At 45.6% G+C, this 23,071-nt stretch overlaps 1 protein-coding gene across 1 annotated transcript in view; it reads left to right on the top strand.

Moving 5' to 3' along the window:
- SPHK2 (sphingosine kinase 2) overlaps positions 1–23,071 on the top strand; it is a 53,873-nt gene that overhangs the window by 6,596 nt on the left and 24,206 nt on the right. Inside the window, exon 2 of the mRNA XM_085884813.1 lies at positions 21,692–21,823. Within this exon, the coding sequence (XP_085740939.1) occupies positions 21,692–21,823 (132 nt within the window). The remainder of the gene's footprint in view (positions 1–21,691; positions 21,824–23,071) is intronic.

Genomic DNA, 23,071 nt, shown 5'->3' with positions numbered 1-23,071 from the left:
AGGAAACTCTAAATATGTTGCAGTATCTGGGGTGCAATGCTTCCAGTTCGAGGAGTTTTGCTTAGGTCCAGTAACCATGGGCTTGCAATGCTCTCAACAGAGATGTGGACCCTCTTGTGTACAGAGTGCGAGCAACATGCCATGATGGGCCTTTGTGCGCAGAACTTCCGCCAAAAAGCTCATGTGGATGCTTTGTGAGATTACAGGAAGTAAATGAATAGCATCAGTTTTCAGGAATAACATTCTCTACTTTGGATAGACTGAAGAACTAGTCTTGCTCCTGAAGACCACTTCCCCTCTTTTTCTCTGATGAAGGGTTAACGCCCGAAATGTCAGCTTCAACTCGCTGCCTCCAGTGTTTAACATACCTTGATCAACGTTCTGTTGATTTTATCCAGATTCCACTTTAGGGCGTTTGTCTAGGCTAAAAAGGTCAATTTTCATGATGTTTTTTAAATTTACTATGGTATATTGTTCTTTACTCGAGTACCTTACTCCCATTGCCCTCCATTCATTAATTGTTCATTACATTTCCTTCTCCCCCTCCTTTTTCCTCCTGACATTTATAATGAACCTCTTCTACCCTTGCTTTTCTCTGCTCACCTTCCATTCATTTTACTTTTTCACAATTTCTCTTTCTTAATCCCCAACTCTTCCCCACCCTTCATCCTTGCGCACACACACACACACACACACACACACACACACACACACACACACACACACACACACACACACACACACACACACACACACACACACACACACACACACACACACACACACACACACACACACACACACACACACACACACACACACACACACACACACACACACCCAAACATCTCTTTTGGCCTTTTTGTGCTTTTTCTCTCCCAAATAATACCTTCATCTTTTGTTTTTGTTTCATAAATACATTTTGGAAACAAAATAATCATTTTGATACAACATTGCTGTTTGTAAATTGACAATGAAGGCCTTGCTCTGATCATGCTAAAGTAGCAACATGATAAAAATTTAAAAATACCTTTCCTGTTAAAATCATCAAAAAACGCGATCGAGTTAAATGGTGCAGGTCAGAAGTCTACTGGTTCTATGTATGGGATGTTTGGTTGTAGAGCAGAGTTCATCCAGTGTCTGTAACCTCTACCATCTTGAGTTGCTCCAGCAGAGTAGATCCAGTGTTTGCAACATCCTCCATCCTGAGTTGCTCGAGCAGATTCCATCCAGTGTTTGCAACATTCTCCATCCTAAGTTGCTGGAGCAGAGTACATCCAGTGTTTGCAACATTCTCCATCCTGAGTTGCTGGAGCAGAGTACATCCAGTGTTTGCAACATTCTCCATCCTGAGTTGCTGGAGCAGAGTACATCCAGTGTTTGCAACATCCTCCATCCTGAGTTGCTCGAGCAGAGTCCATTCAGTGTTTGCAACATCCTCCATCCTGAGTTGCTGGAGCAGAGTAGATCCAGTGTTTGCAACATCCTCCATCCTGAGTTGCTCGAGCAGATTCCATCCAGTGTTTGCAACATTCTCCATCCTGAGTTGCTGGAGCAGAGTAGATCCAGTGTTTGCAACATCCTCCATCCTGAGTTGCTGGAGCAGAGTAGATCCAGTGTTTGCAACATCCTCCATCCTGAGTTGCTGGAGCAGAGTAGATCCAGTGTTTGCAACATCCTCCATCCTGAGTTGCTCCAGCAGAGTACATCCAGTGTTTGCAACATCCTCCATCCTGAGTTGCTCGAGCAGAGTCCATTCAGTGTTTGCAACATCCTCCATCCTGAGTTGCTTGAGCAGAGTCCATGATCAGTGTTTGCAACCTCCATTGTTTTCGAGGGTGTTTGAGGTCTGGTGTCGATTTGATATAATGGATTCTGCCCACCAAATGTTGGAATGGGTTCATCTGATTATTTGAGTTTATCTTGATTGGGATAACATTCTTATGAACTATGTCAGAGTTATTTCATCGTGCTCAAATGTTCTAACCATATATTTTGAGTCTGATCGAGGAGAGGTGGCTTCAAAGTTGCACTTAATATCATCTGATTGAGTTTCTATAGATACCATTTTTTCCATTCTTCATGGATGTAAAATGCATGGGTTATAAAAATTGGCATCATGCAAAACATATAAACGCATGAAAATTAGGAATGCGGGACTTTCAAAATGGCGTAATCCACCCCAGAATTCTCGGCGGCACGCATCTGCAGAACCCTCTGGATATGGCAATTGTTCGGGGCATGTGAACTGCTGCCGTGCGTGTGATGAGGATTGTTACCTAAAATGACTCGTGACCTCAAATGTCATTTCAAATGTTCCGTATTGTGAAACAGTTTTCGTCCTTGGTATTGGGCTTGAACTCCTACTTTCGCTGTTCACCTCCACTCATTCGTTCCTCCTTCCTCCTGCCTGTGGAACCAACTTGCACACTTTCTGCAATCTCATTCTTCCCTCCAGGTCTTCAAGACAGCTGTTCACAACCATCTCATATCATTCCCCATCCACAACCATGATCTTTTCTACCCCTATTAACCCTCATTAACTCCACCTCGTTCCATGTTTCTAGTTTATTTCCTTCCTGAGAGTTTCTGGCTGTATCCATCTTGTTCATGCCATGCATCCTCCCCTACCCCCACCCACCCCCCCATCCTTCTCCATAATCCCTTATTTGTCCAAGTCTCCTTATATTTTGTCCCCTCATTCCTGCTGTTTGTGTGTTTCCCTCATCTCTTTCTACTATTCCATTACATCCTGATCTGTTCTATGTTCCAGCTCCTCAATGAGCCTTGACATTTCATACAAAGATCCATCCATGTGATCCGAGGCTCCTGAGTTCAAATCCCACTTGTCTGTTGAATTAATACCAGGTGGGGTTGACTCAGCCTGTCATCCTTCCGAGGCCGGCAAAATGAGTGCTAGCTTGCTGGTATCCTGTGTTGGAGTGGCAGCCCGTCCAGGATTGTGCTCAAGAGCCAAGGAGACTGCTGAGGCAGCACCAACGCTCTGCACAGAGTATGGGCCCAATGGATGGATGGATGGATGGATTTGGACCATACTCTGTGCAGAGCATAATGCTATTGGGCACAATCCTGGATGGGTCGCCACTCCGATGCAGGATACTTGAATAGCTCAATCATCCTAGCAAGCTGGTACTCATTTTGCTGACCTTGAAGGATAACAGGCTGTCAACCCCACCTGGTATTAATTCAACATCCAAGTGGGATTTGAACTCAGGACCCTAGGACCCGAAGCCCACCATCCTAACCAGTAAGCCAACACCAGGCATATACAAAGATGGATATTCCTTTTTGTACAGTATTTCACTGCACATTAGTTTGTTTCGTTAGTCATTCATCTTGTCTTGATTATCAGTTATCACAGTGAATTGCTCTGATCAAATTTTACACCACCTTATAAAATATGAAAATACTCATAACTGGGCTCTTAACGTGTTGGATGTATTAACGAGATCTTCCAGTTTCAGCCGCATGAAGTTTGAACACGTGACTTGCATTCGAAATGGGGATTCACAAAATCAATCCATTTTTGAACATGTATTTGAGTCTCAAGGAAGAGCGAGCAGAGTGACAGTGACAGTGACAGGGGTTAGTTGGAAAGCAAACAGGTCAACAGCCAAAAGGGAAGAAGGGGAAACAGTGGGATAACAACAAAAGGATGGGACAAGGAGAGGAATTGTGGGATGGGGGTGAGAAGAGTGTCTCATGGCTGGAGGAAAGCTCAGTGCTGCCTCATGTAAATGGGATAGATCATGAGGTGACGGTGGGCAGTAGATTTAAATTCCTTTCGGGATGAGCTCACCATAACAGACTCAGAAAAAAAAAAGTTCCACCAACTCATGTAAGTCTCCATGGAGGGTTCCCAGATGACGTCATTTCCCTCACCAGAGGGCATGGCGGCCATGTTGGCCAGGTTCAAATCACAGTTGCAGTTGAGTGTCAAGCGTTGATGTGTTTTTGTGTTAAAATGATTCACTATTGTGTCGTATTTGGCTGCACGTTTGAAGGCGCTACCATAAGAATACGAGCTGGAATTAAGAGTTGAGGCAAAGCAACACTATATATCTATACTAATAAAAGGGCGTGTGCACGTGTGCGCGTGTGTGCGTGTGTCCTCCATAACTTCAAAACTATAAAACCTCGCAGCCTGAATCTTTGCTTGCATACTAAGAAAACTCCATGGAAGTGCAAGAGTGAAAATTGGGTTTTTGGGTTAACTAAAACACCCCTTTTGAAGATAATTTAGTTGTGCTCATCAAAAAAACCCCAAAATAAGCCCTCTGTGGTTGCTGGAGTCTTCAGCCGCCATTTTGTTCAGCCTATACCTTGATTTGGAAATACAATATACTCTTACGGACTAATTAAAGTGTGTAATCAAAATATAATGTCGCATTTGAGAATCGGATCTGGTGAACAAAATAAGTCAAAATGTGGAGTGAAATCCGAAAATTTCAACAAATCACCGATTTTTGTACCTTAGCGTATTTATTGAAGCGAAGAATTAAACAACTTTTTTTCTACTGTTCCGACGATTATATTGAGTGAAGAAAAAATGATTGAATGTGTAGAAAGTGTAAATTCATGGAGTGATCACGTGCTTTATAACCTGCTTTTACCATCCATGACGGCACAGTCCACAGGGGGTCCTTTTTTTTTTCGATAATTATATGAATATACTATGATAGTTCCGCCAATATATTAACTACTCGGTAGTTTCCTCAAGCAAAGATAAGTTCTTTGTTTGTTGCTGCAAGTGAAGAGGCTTTTTTATTTTTATTATTATTTTTTATTATTTAATTTTATTTTTTATTACTATTTTATTTTTGCTTAACACCGGGACCAAGCTGAAGTGTTTTTGTACATGCGGTTTCAGAAGGTGGAACGGATCCCTCCCAGGTTTCAAAGTATCCACCGTCGTGTGCGTGTGTTATTGGTATACATTGTCGAGGCTCATATGAGAGCGAACGCACAAGAGGGGCAAGAAGAGCAGGAGACGGAAGGACAAAACAGTGGGGAACAGAGGCATAAGGAGATCTGTGGAAGGGAGAGGGAAGGGGCAGAGAACACGGGGAATAGAAGATGGACATTACAGGGACTTTCAGGACCGACGGTCTCTTGCTCAACGGTCTCTCGCTCGATGGTCTCTCGCTCGACGGTCTCTCTCTCGACGGTCTCTCGCTCGACGGTCTCTCGCTCGACGTTCTCTCGCTCAGCAGTCTCTCGCTCGACGGTCTCTCTCTCGACGGTCTCTCTCTCGACGGTCTCTCGCTCGACGTTCTCTCGCTCAGCGGTCTCTCGCTCGACGGTCTCTCGCTCAGCGGTCTCTCGCTCGACGTTCTCTCGCTCGACGTTCTCTCGCTCGACGTTCTCTCGCTCGACGTTCTCTCGCTCGACGGTCTCTCGCTCAACGTTCTCTCGCTCGACGTTCTCTCGTTTGACGGTCTCTCTCTCGGCGGTCTCTCGCTCGACGTTCTCTCGTTTGACGGTCTCTCTCTCGACGGTCTCTCGCTCGACGGTCTCTCGCTCGACGTTCTCTCGCTCGACGGTCTCTCGCTCGACGTTCTCTCGTTCGACGGTCTCTCGCTCGGCGGTCTCTCGCTCGGCGGTCTCTCGCTCGGCGGTCTCTCGCTCGACGTTCTCTCGCTCGACGTTCTCTCGCTCGACGTTCTCTCGCTCGACGTTCTCTCGCTCGACGGTCTCTCGCTCGACGTTCTCTCGCTCAGCGGTCTCTCGCTCGACGTTCTCTCGCTCGACGTTCTCTCGCTCGACGTTCTCTCGCTCGACGTTCTCTCGCTCGACGTTCTCTCGCTCGACGTTCTCTCGCTCGACGTTCTCTCGCTCGACGTTCTCTCGCTCGACGTTCTCTCGCTCGACGTTCTCTCGCTCGACGGTCTCTCGCTCGACGGTCTCTCGCTCGACGTTCTCTCGCTCGACGTTCTCTCGCTCGACGTTCTCTCGCTCGACGTTCTCTCGTTTGACGGTCTCTCGTTCGACGGTCTCTCGCTCGACGTTCTCTCGTTCGATGGTCTCTCGTTCGACGGTCTCTCGCTAGACCGTCTCTCGCTAGACCGTCTCTCGCTCGACCGTCTCTCGCTCGACGTTCTCTCGCTCGACGTTCTCTCGCTCGACGTTCTCTCGCTCGACGTTCTCTCGCTCGACGTTCTCTCGCTCGACGGTCTCTCGCTCGACGGTCTCTCGCTCGACGGTCTCTCGCTAGACCGTCTTTCGCTCGACCGTCTCTCGCTCGACGTTCTCTCGCTCGACGTTCTCTCGCTCGACGTTCTCTCGTTTGACGGTCTCTCGTTCAACGTTCTCTCGCTCGGCGGTCTCTCGCTCAACGTTCTCTCGTTCGACGGTCTCTCGCTCGACGGTCTCTCGCTAGACCGTCTCTCGCTAGACCGTGTCTCGCTCGACGTTCTCTCGCTCGACGGTCTCTCTCTCGGCGGTCTCTCGCTCGGCGGTCTCTCGCTCGACGCTCTCTCGCTCGACGGTCTTTCGTTCGACGGTCTCTCGCTCGACGGTCTCTCGCTCGACGGTCTCTCGCTCGACGGTCTCTCGCTCGGCGGTCTCTCGCTCGGCGGTCTCTCGCTCGGCGGTCTCTCGCTCGGCGGTCTCTCGCTCGGCGGTCTCTCGCTCGGCGGTCTCTCGCTCGGCGGTCTCTCGCCTGACGTTCTCTCGCCTGACGTTCTCTCGCCTGACGTTCTCTCGCTCGACGTTCTCTCGCTCGACGTTCTCTCGCTCGACGTTCTCTCGCTCGACGTTCTCTCGCTCGACGTTCTCTCGCTCGACGTTCTCTCGCTCGACGTTCTCTCGCTCGACGTTCTCTCGCTCGACGTTCTCTCGCTGGACGTTCTCTCGCTCGACGTTCTCTCGCTCGACGTTCTCTCGCTCGACGTTCTCTCGCTCGACGTTCTCTCGCTGGACGTTCTCTCGCTGGACGTTCTCTCGCTGGACGTTCTCTCGCTGGACGTTCTCTTGCTCGACGTTCTCTCGCTCGACGTTCTCTCGCTCGACGTTCTCTCGCTCGACGTTCTCTCGCTCGACGTTCTCTCGCTCGACGGTCTCTCGCTCGACGGTCTCTCGCTCGGCGGTCTCTCGCTCGACGTTCTCTCGCTCGACGTTCTCTCGCTCGACGGTCTCTCGCTCGGCGGTCTCTCGCTCGACGTTCTCTCGCTCGGCGGTCTCTCGCTCGACGTTCTCTCGCTCGACGGTCTCTCGCTCGACGGTCTCACCTGCAGTCTCTCGCTCGACGGTCTCACCTACGGTCTCTCGCTCGATGTTCTCAACAGACTTTCCCACACTATCTTCAACGACACTGCCTCACTCACCCTCACCATGCTCAGGCTTCCTCACCACATGCAATCCTGCTCCCACACACTATCAACAGCTTCCTGTGTGTATGCATGAAAGTTTTGGCATGATGCTCTATAATTGATCTATAAATGCATTCCTTCCCCCTATTTTATTTATTTATCAATGGATGTGGATGCGATAGTGATCCAGAAGATGGGGATGAAGTTGGATAAGATGAGGACGAGTAATGCCTAGTTATTAAAGTCGACTTTATGCTGTCGTTGTATCACAAAGGTTCACCAAATGGCCTGCGATGCCCATTTTCATTTTGCCTTTTCCATGGCTTTGTGGCTTTCTCAAATTGCCAAGCTTTTATCTTTCAATGCTTTATTGACACCTTTCATTCATTTACTACTGTTGATGCAGTTCCACCTTGCTCGAGAGCCCTCTATGTGCTGACTGCCTGATCTGATGGTTCAAGCTGAGATCAACCTCACCTGTTCTATATGTCCTGTTTAATAGTCAGAGTAAAATAATTTCCTGCCATGTTTCCCAAATTATAGTCTCCAGGCCATGATGTGAATTACGTTTGACTCGGGCACACATCGTCCAAAAAAAAAATCTGTTGTTTGACAATTCTCAGATTACAGTTGAGCAAACAAATGTCTGACCGGATTAACAGACTGACTTCAAAAGCCAAAGTGAAGGATACAATTAAATCTGTCTTTTGTAATAAATGGACAAGCCATAATTACATTGCCATTTCTGAGCATGATATGATTTGTGTGTCCACCGCAGCTCACCGTGTTCGTTAAACAAGTGATTGACGTAATATGGTTATTATTTATATATTTTGTCCACTTTCCAGACAAAAGTGATAATTTTGCTTTCGTCTGTCTGTAGCCCGAAGCAACGTCGCTTTGCATTCCACGTTACAAATGTTGAGTGTGATGTGCGAGTGACCCTTTTTACGTTTTTTTTAAAAAAAGGAGAGAAATTTGTGTGATGGATGAATTTAAATGCCATTACTTGAAAGTGTGATAATGATCTACTTCATTATTTGTTTATTTATTTATTTATTTTACTGATTATAGCATGACCTACTTTTGTTTTATTTTAATTTTATTTTTTGGAAGATCATATTTCGTTTTCACAACCTAAATCCAGGTGGAACAGCTCGACTTTGTCATTACATTCTCACTTGATGGACTTTGTGCACCTGGATGCAGTAACCGTTGTTGGTGCCAGATTAGAGGAGCAGTTTTTCGTTAAAGTGTCATCCCATCAGGGAGCAATTAACCCAGACAGGTGAACTCAGTTGTTAGCACACTAAGACTTTCTCTCCTGTCCTACAACATTTCTCTAAACTCCCTCTTTCCCCTTCCTTTTGCCCTTCTCTATTCTCCCTTTTCCATTTGCATGTGTATTTCCATATGGCACAAAAGTTACTTTCATCCAATTTCTCAATCAAGGAAACACAGATTTCTTGCTACATTGTCATTAAAATCATAGTCCACGACTTTAGTTTGGTTAGTTTATGTCTGTTTGAGGAATGGAAGTATAACTTAGAGGTGTTTGCACTCCCTTTTGAGCTATCTCGTCTGGCTTTGAATTGTGGAAGGTGGTCAGGGGGTCGGAGGGTGGGGGGCGAGATGGAGGGGGGTAGGGGAGTGGGGGGGAGGAATTCATATATAGGTTGTCATTAGACTTTAGTATGTATCATGGAATTGCGTAACTTAGGTTTTTGTTCTGTATTACCTATTTGTCCGAGATAATTCAAGTTGTTAAATGTATACCGAGGAGGTGGCAAGTGTAAATTTTAGAGCAGTGTCGAGTAAAATTGTATTGTGCATATCCTGCTGTCTTCAGGCGAAACCAGGTAGAGCACTTGTGGGGACAAAGGCACCGGAAAGCGCATCACACTGGTAAAGGGAACCATCATGGGTTGTTTGGACAGCGTACTGCAAGTAATGGTGGCAAAGTCTTCTGCAGAGCTCTGGAGAAGGGCAGGACAGCCAAAACAGCAGCGCTGCCCACTTGAAGTGGGCAGCCAATGAGAGGAACCTGTTGTGCACGAGAGCAGTTCCAGAGATTACGAGGGCCATCACCACGCTGCGCGCAGCAGTTGATCTTTATGTTATGGAGAACTCAGCATCTCTTTCTGTTTTTATTTTCATCGCACAAAGCTGAAGGACGCATGGTTCCGGAGACCAAGGATAACATCTCCCAGCATCACAGATCATCTTTCTCATTGCAATTCTTCGCTCTGTGCCACACCACATCCTGTGACTTCCTGCAGCCACTACCAACTTGTGCCTTGCTGAAGTCCTCGCCTGCCCCTTTGTTCTTTGTGTGAGAGCCTAGTATTTGACACCATTAAGTGGTTAGTTATTTCTCTTGTACATATTTTCTGGTCAATGCTGATTAAGATCAACACTGGACGGATGGACCGAACTTGCTTTTACCTCCCTCGGACTACGTTGGAACAATGGCGGCTTTGCGCACATGGGAATCGCAAGAAGCACACAAGGCTCTTAACTCTTTTAAAACCAACGGGTTTATTTCCCAAACAAATAACGGGATGGTGAATGCAATGGTGGAGATGATGACGGGTTGAGGTGGGGGAGAAAGGGGTAACACAGAATCGACAAATAAATAATTATATACAATGACAATTTGCTCTGCTGGTGGATGAGGAAGGAGCAGGTCCATGGGCTGGAGAGATGAAAGGGCGATGAGGCAGGTGATGAAGGCACACGAGCAGGAACTAGGGATGACAAAGCAGGCACAGGGCAAAGGCACAAACACGGGCAGGCAGGCAGACAGGCATGGCATGCACCACAGACAGAGCAACCATTTCCTCTCCACAAGACCTCCTTCTCTCTCACGATTCCAACTCCCCTGGCTCTCGTGAGAGGTCCCAAAAACTCCGCCCTCGCAGGGCAACAAAAACTCCACCCCTTAGGAGGCGATCCAAGGCTCCACTACTCGGGAGGCGATCCAAGGCTCCACTACTCGGGAGGCGATCCAAGGCACCACTACTCGGGAGGCGATCCAAGGCTCCACTACTCGGGAGGCGATCCAAGGCTCCACTACTCGGGAGGCGATCCAAGGCACCACTACTCGGGAGGCGATCCAAGGCTCCACTACTCGGGAGGCGATCCAAGGCTCCACGACTCAGGAGGCGATCCAAGGCTCCACTACTCGGGAGGCGATCCAAGGCTCCACTACTCGGGAGGCGATCCAAGGCTCCACTACTCGGGAGGCGATCCAAGGCTCCACTACTCGGGAGGCGATCCAAGGCTCCACTACTTGGGAGGCGATCCAAGGCTCCACTACTCGGGAGGCGATCCAAGGCTCCACTACTCGGGAGGCGATCCACGGCTCCACCCCTCGGGAGGCGATCCAAGGCTGCACTACTCGGGAGGCGATCCAAGGCTGCACTACTCGGGAGGCGATCCAAGGCTCCACTACTCGGAAGGCGATCCAAGGCTCCACACCTCAGGAGGCGATCCAAGGTTCCACTACTCAGGAGGCGATCCAAGGCTCTGCCTCTCAGGAGGCGATGAAAAGCTCCTCCCCTCACTCTCTGGACAGTGCAGCCCCTTTTAAAGCCCCTCCTCTCCATTTGCTTCAGCCTCACCTCGGCACCTCATCCGTTCGAACATACAAGAGGTTACACTTACGATACCTTGCCTTAAACCCTAATTATTTATTTCAATGCCCCACCCTCTGCATGGTGCAATTTTAAACAGACAATCCTGAAGCTACTTTTCCCGACTTGATCACATCGAGATGGGCTAACTACTCGTACACGGACCCTACTACTCTATACATTTCTATCTCCTTCAAGATAATAGTGTTACGGTTGTGGAAATTCACAGGACACCATATAGGTCCTTAGATCAGTTATGTCGATAAGTCTGTGTTCAGATAGATTTCCCCACCGAGGTCTAGAGGGATTTATTCGTGTAACCGGGCTGTGATCTTTGAGTCAGCCGTTTTTCTTTTACTATCTTTATTTTGGACCAACCGCATTTCAACCACCACAACTGCCTTCACAACAACCACCTTCTCCACAACCGCCTTCACAACAACCACCTTCACCACAACGACATCTCGCCATCTCCTAAACCACATCTCAACAATGAACAGCATCGCCTCACCTTCATCTCAGCAAACGCAGCCATCTTTGCACCAGCCACGGCAAGTTCCCCACGAACGGCATCGCCGCCGACAGACGCAGGGGTTCCCTGTTAGATTGGGGTCAGGTGATTCCCACAACGTCCGTGTGGGGCAGATGATCTCTGCCACGTCTGCTCTCTCCGAGCTTCGCATCGAAATCGGATCAAAAGATCGAAAGAGGCGGAGCCAGCGGGGGGTCAGAGGTGAGAGATCGGAGATCAAAACCTCGCCTCACGGATCCCATACAAAGGCGCGCAGAGACGCCAAGCGCGGAGTTGTGTGGAGCCGCGTTGGGAGCTGGATCAGTCTGGAGTCTGCAGTCGGTGAGGAGCTGGCGAGAGCGGAGGAGATGGGAGCCTGGAGCGTACCCTGCCGTACCGAGCCGAACTGGGGAGAGGCTGGAGAGGAGTCGCCAACCAGCGGCATAACGGTCCGAGGTGATCGGGCCCCGGGACAGTCCAAACGACGCTGAGGAACGGAAGGGCTCTTAAGAGAGCATCAACTCTGAAAGAGCAAAGGCCCATTCGTTCCTCTGAGGCGTTGTCGACTAGGCCCGATCGATCGGGCCGCATGACAAGGCCTGGGCCGCGCCACGATCACGCCAGCTGCCGTCTGAACGGGACACCGAGGAGCACCCAGCGAGTCGCCACAAAGGCGGCAGGTAACCAGCGTGGCCTCTCGGAGCTTTTTCGATTTTCACAGCTCCGTTAACTATTAAAGGCTCACGAGGCCCAGTTCTTGCCTTTTTCTTTCCGGTGTTTTCTTTGCATGAACGTTGTGGCGCCATGTCTTTAAGTATAACTGTTAAATGCATGTGTGTACATAATAAATAGATGGTTGTAGTTATTTTTGTTGCTTGTGTCCTGTCCCTTACCCCCATTGCATGAATTGCATTGCTTGTATACGTGCATTGGTTGCATACATGACTGCATGACTGCTTACGTATGTGTAATAAATGTCCTTGTGTAAATTTTCACCTGCTTGTTGCGTCCTCTTCCCTTAATTGAACTGCCATAATTGAGTTTGGAATATCGCTGGCTTTTTAATAGCCGATAAGAGAATCGGATCCGGTGGGGATTGGCGATATACACCGCTCGGCAAATTGCAAACGGAGCGAGCTGCTTAGCGGCTCGTTTCCAAGCAGGTCCCGTTGAGGTACAGTCTCTCGGTAGTCTGCCCGCGCGATTAATTAGGTAAATCGACCATTCGGCGATCGGACCCTGTAGCGGGTAGAGTATTGCCAAGGCTGTGGTGTGATTAAAGATACACCCGTAGCTGGATTTCGGCGTTGATCCGAAAGCTGCGACTAGGTTTGTCCGTTCGGTGGGCGAGAGCGGCCGCCATTGGCTAGAAGCGGTCGCCTGCACGCCGAACGGGTGGAAACAACAACAATATCTACCCCCCTACAAACGTAACAATATGTTCCGGTTTTTGCATCCTCCCTTCCCAATGTGTCTATCCTCGTGCACCGGATCTGTCCAGGTTCTGTTGTGTCGTCTATTCCCGTGTTGGTATTTCTCTTATCATTAGGCATTTTAATCATAAGAAGAGTCTTCCAGCCTTTTTGCCTCCTTTGTGTTTCACTGCCAGGTTCAGCTTTAATTTGGATGATCCTTGGGGAATGGTAAATAGCGATTCATTGAACACAGTAGCTTTCATGTCTTTCAGTCACTCGCGGGGGTTGTTCCCCTTGCTCAGTCAGACCATGTTCACAGACTCCGTCTGATGTGACACCACTCTCATCCTGGGGTTTCCATGCAGGGTGTGTGCACCGTCCGGCTGAAGGACATCAATCTGGAGGGCCTGTCTGACAAAATTGGTTGTTGGTGAACTATAAAGATTGTATGATGGCTTTCCTGACGAGGAGGTAAGTTATCTCTGCCACCCTGAACAAATCACAAATTCCTGCAACTTCAGTCATCGGGCCTGGCCAGTTGCTTTGTGAAAGACTGGCCACAAACGTTGTTGGTCAATAAGAACTTAGCAATATTTGGGGGCCGTAAAATAAATATTAGTTGTAGTAGTTTATGTGACTGCTTGAATTGACTCACTTCCTTTAATCTGTGGTCTCCTTTTGCTTCTTCCCAGTCCATCTCTATGGTGCCAGTTCGTAATTCCTCTTGTCCATTGGTTATCCGTTGTTCTTGCTGTGTGTCCCATTCAGTTCCTTTCAGTTTTTGATTGTGACCAATATGTCATTGAAATTACTTTTCTCTCTGATCCATTGGCTTCTCTCCTTGTCTCTTTGTTTTGCCAAGACAGCATCTATCCATGGCTTTTCGCGTGATGATCAATTTTTCTTAAGAGACCGCCTTTCAGGGCCATTCATCATTTTTGGTATTACACATTGATTGTGAACTTTCTTTTTCAGACACAAAGGCAGTTTGCTTTTCATGGCGTTTTTTTTCCCATCCCAAATGCTGCTTATTCTTTGACGGCAAATCCCTTCACTTCCTCAAAGTGATCCATATCCATAAACCTAAGTAAAGGTAATCGTTGATTTCTTCCATTTTGAAAAGATGGTGTCCAATTTTTGCTTTCTTGCATAGTAATTGAATAAGATATTTGTCTTCGTCATGTTCATTCCTCTGGCTGGAAGGATATTCCAGAAGTACGCACACTCACCTTCGAGCCACTGTGTATCCTGGGTTCGAATCTTGGCCCGGCTACAGACTGTCATCCCAGTGTTTTACAGGCAGGGTGATTCATCAATGTGTATGGCTGTTTGCCATCCCTCTAATGGATGTTAAAGTGGCATCCCATCTGCTGACATTAAAGATCTCATGGTGTCCTTTGCAAAGAGTAGGCGAGCTATTGCCAGCATCCTGAACAAATTACAAATTCCTGCCCAAACCTACATAGTTGAATGTCAGGCTGGGCCAGCCAGTTCGTGAAAGACTTGGGCCAAAAATTCCCGTGCCATCCCCCCCTCCCCCCCCCAATGAGGTGGTAATAATTGTGGCCATTGGATATTGTCATCATTTCGAGTCCAATCTTCTGTCTCTCCAAATTTAGCTCTTTAACCCTTTGAACCCTAGCGGCCGATTTACCAGCCGCTCTTCAAGCCTCCATGAACTTGAACAGTCGGATTTTCCTCCAGGGAGCTCAGGGTGGTGGAGCTGAAAGTCCAAGGAGCTCAGGGTTGAAATGGTTAATCAAGATTTTCATTTTTAGCTCGTCTGTTCGAAGAACAGAGAGCGATAGCGATACCCCCGGCATGAGCGTCAGCGTGAGCGTGAAAATGTTAAAGTTTTTGGTGCAAGTTATTTCCTTTCTTATGTTTTTATCTCCCACACTATTTTTTACTGATTATAATATACAAATACATATATTGCATTAAAATTATTTGGATCAGACTTCACTGCAATGCTTTATAAAAAATATTATTAGACGAGTCTTTTAAAAACGATAAATGTATAAACAGGCGAGCATTGGGTGGCTTTGACACCAACTCTGGTTATTTTTATTTCTATCTGATTACAATTTTCCAATGCTTAACATTGTCTTCCACTTTGACAATGCATTCAAATTAACAATACCTTGTAGGAACTGAAATTGGAAGGAAGAAGGTTGGAGAGAATGGTTCGAACAAACAAAACGCTTGAACCAGTTTTGTAAGGAATAAAAAAAGAACAAATCTGAGTTTAATAGAAATCTGAGAGCTGGTGACGAAGGTTTTGTCATTGTTTTAACAGCTGATGAAATGTGTTGGGTTTTTGCCAGACGCAGGTTCAATACAGGGCCCAGACAACTCGTGACTTTCATCTCGGAGTTGTGGTGCAGATGTAAACGGCCAAACTGCCTGCTCTACTGATGACATTTCCGATGCATGACTAATGTCTCGTGCCACGCAAGCTCATGCACCCATATATAAAGATTATGATGTTTTGTGCTATGTCATTGCCATGACATTTTGCACTCTCTTCCTGAAATCTACTTTGTACAAGCATCAGATATGAAAGGCTATGCATTCTAACAATGCCTCAATCGCAGATGAGGATAGAGTATCCTGATAAATTCTGGAAAGCAGACACCGTGTCTTGCCTTGTTTACGTGTGTCAAAACGAGCAGTTTGTTTTAAACCCTCGCCCCTCCACTCAAAAAAAACAAACAACACAACCAATCGAACTGTGCTGAATAACGTAGACTGAAATACGCTGTAAATATTTAAAATAAATAAATACTGTCCAGAGCAAGTACAGTTCCTCCTTGTGTACCGAACCCATTTTATTTCATGGCTTCAAGATATAGTTTTGGAGTTGGCTGTTTCCCAACAGTATGTAATGCAACATGCTTGTGTCACATCTTTGTATTCATGCCAAAAGAGGTTTTTGTACTTTTATCAGCCTTGGATTCATGCTGTCACTCAGCTTTAACGGCTGATTTTTATTTTTTTATCTTGCCAAAACGAAGTTTTTGCAAGATATGTTAGTCAGCTTGTATGTTTTTTTTTTATTTTTGGCTGTAATCACGTATAAAAAATTCTACAGAGCACAGTTATCATCGGAAATTTTTGTAACTTCGCATATCAGAGGCCTATAGAGGTCCCTTTCAGCGCATAAAATTTTGAAGGTCAAGGTCAAAGGTCAAGGTCACTTTGTCGCAAATCAGGGGAGTTGACGAAACCCTTATTTTTTGAGTAATTTTGATCGGATCGTCTTCAAACTTCATGGGAATATAGTTCATGGTCTGGTGCTCAGCTGATTAATTTTTGGTGGCGATTGGCCTTGACCTTCATGGTTAGCGCCTGAGGTCAAACATATTTGAACCCAAGGTCAAATTTTCAAGTTTTAGGAACCATATCGTGTAGTACCTCAAATTGAACACCTCGATGAGTGCTTTCTAGATATGTCAAGCTTGAGACATTATGACGTCATTTGGTGACATTATGAGGAAAAAGCATATTTTTCATGGTAACTCTGTAGAACGATTCTCATCGGAATCTCTCGTAGGCAGATATTCCTCAAGGAGTCGTTCCTGGTGGATAGCAGCTCTGTTCACCTCAGTGTGACCTTAAAGAAGTCACACGTGGTCACCTTTTGGCAAGATACGGGTCACCCTGTGGGTGACGTTGGTTTATTTATTTTTTACAAAGTTTGACCGTTTTCGTCTTCCCGGCATAGCCATGAAGCAGAAACAGCTGTCCAAAACTAGTTTCTTTAAAAAAAACCAGAGGTGCAGGCTCATGGAAGAGCTGAACGATGTGGGTGAGAGGTCAACAACCAGCAATGGAGCCAATGAGAACAGACGGACAGGGAGCTAACAGACAGACGACGCACTAGGTATAGACATACGAACAGGACAATGGATTGAAAGGAGTGGGGGTGGGGACAAGTTGCTAAATGCCATGCAAGTGTAAATCTGACGAGCAGGATAGAACTTGTGTACATGCATGGTCTTTGCACTCTACCCCTTTTTGGGTCATGGTCCATAGTAATACTCAGTGAAGATCTCACCCTTCCTTCCTGTAGCCACGTGGAAGATTTTTTTATTGCATGTACCAACCGTATCCAAATGTGTGTAATGTACTTTGCACTATTCAGGAGGTGCAGACTTCATATCTCGTTGGGTTTGACCAAAGTTGAACGCCCCGCCCTGGAATACACCACCGTGACCATTAAATATTTTGCGAAGAGTCAAATGGGAGCTTTTTGAAAGCAATGAAGAAGCATCATCGACACAGTCTAACAAAACAAATGCACGAAAATATCAAACAACTCCAAAAACAGGTCCTGGATTCTATCCTCACGCCAAAGCTACCATCTGTGCAACATTGCCAAACACTCATTCTGACCGCAGACACTGTCTAGGCCTCACACTCACTGGGTAGGAAAGTAAAATGGAGACAAAATAGGAGAACTCAACTGGCAGGATCGAAAAGATGGCGTTGCTTCTCTCAATCTGCGGAAAGCAAAGTGGAGGTGAAAAGAAACGTCTATTGTTGGCATCAAAAATACATTATGGTAACGAACATTCACACGTGTTAATGTTCTTGAGCCGTTTCACACTTTTACAAAGTGTAAGGGAAGACCCCTGGCTGCTCGAGAATATGTACACGCACACACTATGTACACTTGACATGTGATAACTGCAAATGTTACACGAACAAGCTTCAAAACTGTATTCGGGGTATACGTCCTCGAGTTGGGAGTAGAGCATGGAGGAGAAGCAGTCTCTCCTGTGACTGTGCGTTTTACATCGATGACTAACTTGCAGCAACCACTCGGTGCAGTGAGCATGAAACGATGATGTGAAGCTGTTTAAATTTGCTGAACAGAACGTCACAGTAAGCAGCTTGAAACTGAATGATTCTTCCATTACACTGCATTTTTATACACCCGATATATATATATATATATATATATATATATATATATATATATATATATATATATATAATGTATATATATATATATAATGTAAATGTATATATATATATATAATGTATATGTATATATATATATATAATGTGTATATGTATATATATATATATAATGTATATATATATATATATATGTATATATATATATATATATGTATATATATATATGTATATATATATATGTATATATATAATGTATATATATATGTATATATATGTATATATATATATGTATATATATGTATATATATATATGTATATATATGTATATATATATATGTATATGTATATATATATATGTATATGTATATATATATATGTATATGTATATGTATATATGTATATGTATATATATATATGTATATATATATATATATCGGGGCGTATTATGTGATACCGGTCGTCCGTCCGTCTGTCTATCCGTACGCCCGTTCCTGTCCGCACTCTAACTCCCAAAGTTTTCAACTTTCACGTTTCATATTTGGTACATAGGTTCAGACTGTGGAGACGGTGTGTCGCAACATACGTTCGTCATCTAAAGTGGTTGCCATGGCAACCAGGATGCTGTTTTCCATGTCGTAGCACAATTCTGTATATACCTTCTTGTTATTCATAAATTGACGTGTTTGAATATATAATTGTGTGTGTGCGTGCGTGCGTGCGTGCGTGTGTGTGTGTGTGTGTGTTACAGAGACTTTTTTCGGGCGTATGTTGTGCTCACTTGCGCTCTTGTTATATTTTTCTTTTGTTAGTGAACCGAAGCATTGACTTGACCACAACACAAAGATGCCCGTCTTGTTGGCATTCCACCTTGCATGCTTTCGTTTGTATGCAGTCAACTGGGAATGAGTAGCAGGCATACGATATTCATAGTTTTTATCCTTTCTTAGTCAGATGTGAGTCTGTCTTCTGATATTCACGCCAATTTCAGCACCACACTTCCGTTACAATCAGCAGGCAGGAATTTGAACAAGGCAACGGCAGACAATGGTTGACTAATAAATAGATGCCTCATCTTATGAGTGGAGTTCAGTTCGGGGGGGGGGGGGGGAGTTAACTCGAAGAAAAACTGTGCTTTGCTCTGAGAAAAACCCCATCTTTTAGAGTGAACCTGGAGTTGTTTGCTTTCTCCACATGCCGACTTCAACAGAGTTTTGTGATGTTCATAGTTAGCCTCGCCCGAAAGGGGTGTCCACGTGTGTGCGTGCATCCGTCCGATGCGGATCAACTTTAATTTACCCTCCAAGCAGCCTCGGGCACCCAAGTACATATATATATATATATATATATATATATATATATATATATATATATATATATATATATATATTGTTACGTTTGAGGGGGGGGTATGCATTCAAAGGGTAATTAGGATGTTTAATTAGGTATGCCATGCTGTTCGAGTTTACCAGGATCTCGATGTAATAAGTAGCAATTCAGTGGTGATAAGTTGTCTAGTAAATGTTCATTTCTTCAAGGGGGAAATGATAATTGTCACATAATTAGATAGGGACACGGGATAGGGTAAGTGTGTCTGCGTAAACCCCTTTTGGTATTCTCTGAAGACTGGCCGTGACGTTACAGGACAGTGCAGCGGATGGCTCCGCCCCGTGATCACGATTGGCGGAAGGCGATGGCGGTGGGCCAATAAACGGCTCTATTGGAAGTGACGAGGACCAAGGATAAAAAGGTTCTGTTCGGGGTCGAAAAGGAAGAGGAAGAAGATTACAACCAAAAGATCGTGTTTTTTTGGTGTGGTTCCCTGTGGCGGCAGAGAGCGTCCTTGTTGTTGTGCTGAATTGATCGTGTTCTTCATCGTGTCCTGGAGCCTTGCTGAGCCTCGTCCCTCACCTTGGTTGGCTCTGGGGTTCTGCTGACTCAGAGTACGGGGTCGAACGGTGGGCGGACCTGCCTCCCTCTCCTGCTCGCAACTTGGCGCCAGAACTGGTTCCCTGGCGGCTGTGAGCGGACTTGGGCCAAGACCAGGAGGTCGACAGCACCATGGTTTCTCCTGCCCCCCCCCCCCCGACGAGAGCAAGGCCAGCTCGTCCGACGCCGATCCAGGGACAGTTGCGTCCACACCACGGTCCAGCCTGACCACCAGAAATAGCTACGTTGTGTGTGTGTGTGTGTGTGTGTGTGTGTGTGTGTGTGTGTGTGTGTGTGTGTGCTTGGCGCCTTAGAGAGATTGAGATCTGTATATTCATTGGAATTGTCTGTGTTTTTCCCCACGCCCGATCCCACGCCATCCCGTCGAATCGCTCCCGATCCCTCTTCTTGCCGAGTCTTGTTATTTCTGGTAATAATAAAAACAAATAAACATCATCAACTCAGTGAAAAGTGACTCGTGCCACCTTCCTTTGCGGTAGAGCGATTAGAACCGCCATGTTTGGGTTATAAACAAATAAACCGCCTCCATCGTTTCGGCTCATTCTACGTTGGCGGGACTGTTCAAGTCCCGTGGACGTCACAATATATGTATATATATATATATATATCACAAGTTGATTATTGTAATGCTCACGTGATGAGCTCTCATCATCAACGTGTGTTGGCACTTTACAAAAGTGTTGGCAATGCTGAAACAGTTTCTTGTCACAGGTTATGCTGGATGGTTTGCCATTGCCTTCCGCACAGTTGGTTCAGGAAGGAATTTGGAATTTTGCCAGGGTGCCGGCGATAGCTCGCCTACCTTTCGCAAATGACACCATGTGATCTTTAACTTCCACCAACCAATACCGGCAGATGGGCATCCAGTTTCATGTCCATCCAAGGGACAACACACACATTGATTAATTACCTTGCCTGCGAAACACCACGATGACAGTTTATAGCTGGGTTTGGATACGGGTTTCCAGGTGAGGCAGCTCAGAAGTGAGTGTGCATACCTCTAATACCGCATACACTCGAGGGAAGGAAACAGAAAGATAGAAGGTATTTCACCTATTTAGGTCCCACTTTTAAGCACGTTTTTTTTTCTCGAACATGCACATATTACCATGTTCGTTGACATGATCGTATAATCTTGATTAAAGTTTGAAGGAAAAATACCTTGAGGTACCACCAAGAAACATTGGGTCACAAAAAAAGCTGAAAGTGTCTTGATTTTATTTTTTAGCATGGTGAGATAACTTATGTTTATCGAGAAAAAAAAAAGATGATTTAAATTGGAAGGTAAGGAGGGATGGATTTGGAGAGAGAGAGAGTGTGCAATGAATGACAACAAAAGTAACACCGTCGTCATGCATCTTGCGCTGAAGACATTCGTAATGCTCCTCTCACTGTTCAAAATTGTCCAATTTGTGAATGTTATGAAGTACGTATTGCAAATCATTGGAATTATCACTGGGTATCATTTCTGTTGTACATTTGCAATCTTTGGGGGGTGGAGTGTTGGTTCAATTATTCTTAAGGTGAGTGGTTGCATGTGTTACACTGTAATGATATTATTGTTCTTGATGGGGTAGGGTGATGAGGCAGAAGGATCAAAGCAGAGTTACCGTTCAAGTTCCGAGTTATTTGACTGAAATAATAACCAATAGTACAACACATGAGATGCAGGCTTCGTGCGTTCCACAGCACCGTTTACAGCAACCAGAAGTGTTGTAAAAAGAGGGGCGCTGTTGTTGCCACCTGGTGGCTCGAGGCTGCATCTCCTTTTAATATTAATATTATTCAGGCTGCGTTCTGAGTTTTAATGTCATTCTTATTGTTTTTCTAAATTTTAATGGAGTGGCAGTTTTTCTCGTAACACATGCTATGTATGGAGTTGTACATTTCCTGCATTAATTGGTTGTTACTCTCTGCTTTCAGGACGTCCACAGAGGCGGATGCTGCTCCTGGTGAACCCTTGCAGTGGCACGGGGCGTGCGATTGCACGCTGCCGACAGATTGTGTTGCCAATACTGGAAGAGGCAGGCATTGAATATGAGCTGAAAGTTACAGGTAAGTCAATTAAAAACAGATGGGTGTTAGATGTGTACGAGAAATTGGCATCCTCTTGGTCCTTTTTCTGTGACAACATTCCCAAGTTTGGATTTTGTTTTGTATGTATGTATGTATGTATATATGTGCAAAACACATCTTGACTTGGTGGAGCAGCAAAGCATAGATTGTCTCACCACAGCTGAAACTACAGATCCTATGAGCAACAATGGTCTTCTGCCACACAACACATTGTTTCTGCCCTTTTGCACACCAGACTAGAGGTAAAATAATCAGGAATAAAAATAAAACCAATAAATGGCTCGTCCGGCCTAATGGTAGCAACAGCGTGACATGACGTCATGCTGCACCTGCGAGCCACATCGCCTCCATTGCCGGAGGTGTCCGTGGCCACACTCAGTAGAAACTGAGATTTACGTGTGTGTGTGTGTGTGTGTGTGTGTGTGTGTGTGTGTGTGTGTGTGTGTGTGTGTGTGTCAGTGTGTGTGTGTGTGTGTGTGTTTGTGTGTGTGTGTGTGTGTGTGTGTGTGTGTGTGTGTGTGTGTGTGTCAGTGTGTGTGTGTGTGTGTCAGTGTGTCTCCTCCATAACTGCAAAACCATGAAACCAAGCAAGTGAGACTTTGCATGCTTACTAAGAAAACTCCAAGGAAGTACAAGAGTGAAAATTGGGTGTTTGGGTTAATTAAAACACCTCTTTTGAAGATAATTATAATTAACGGCCTTATTTAATTATATCCTTCATCAGGCGCATCCTTGGTCACCGCTCTCGAAGGGGTCTGAAGGCAAATCCTAGGTAACCTCGCTGGGGTCTGAAGCCCCCATGTTTTTTTGGCCTGCTCAGCCATGCCTTGACTTGGAACAGGCCGCAACAATTTCTTAATGATATAGTTTTTTTTTTCACTTTCCTCACTCAAATTGTCGAATGCCTGTTCATCATAGTGAAAAATCGCTGGTTAGAATGCAATGCTTATGAACACCCGGAGACGTCAGCATTCGTGGCTTTATTTCATTTCCGCACGTGATCACTACGAGTATCTTTTAAACTAAGCAGAATTACAAAATTTAAGCTTGAGAATCGAACTTACAGGCAGTTCCGACTCCAAGAAATGTGTTCATTTGTCCATTTTGGACATATTTGACATTTCCGGCATCTCCGGGAGGTGAATGCTTAATATGACGGTTCGGTGATTACTAATCGCATGCCAAGCGATTCATTTCTCATCAATCCTTTTCAATGGCGTGCTTAAA

The sequence above is a fragment of the Eptatretus burgeri genome, chromosome 6 (assembly GCF_056783735.1).
Source record: "Eptatretus burgeri isolate ZD-2024b chromosome 6, Ebu_testis_v1, whole genome shotgun sequence".
Lineage (NCBI taxonomy): Eukaryota > Metazoa > Chordata > Myxini > Myxiniformes > Myxinidae > Eptatretus > Eptatretus burgeri.
The sequence above is the reverse complement of the archived record's forward strand: the minus strand, read 5'-3'. Positions and strand labels throughout refer to the sequence as shown.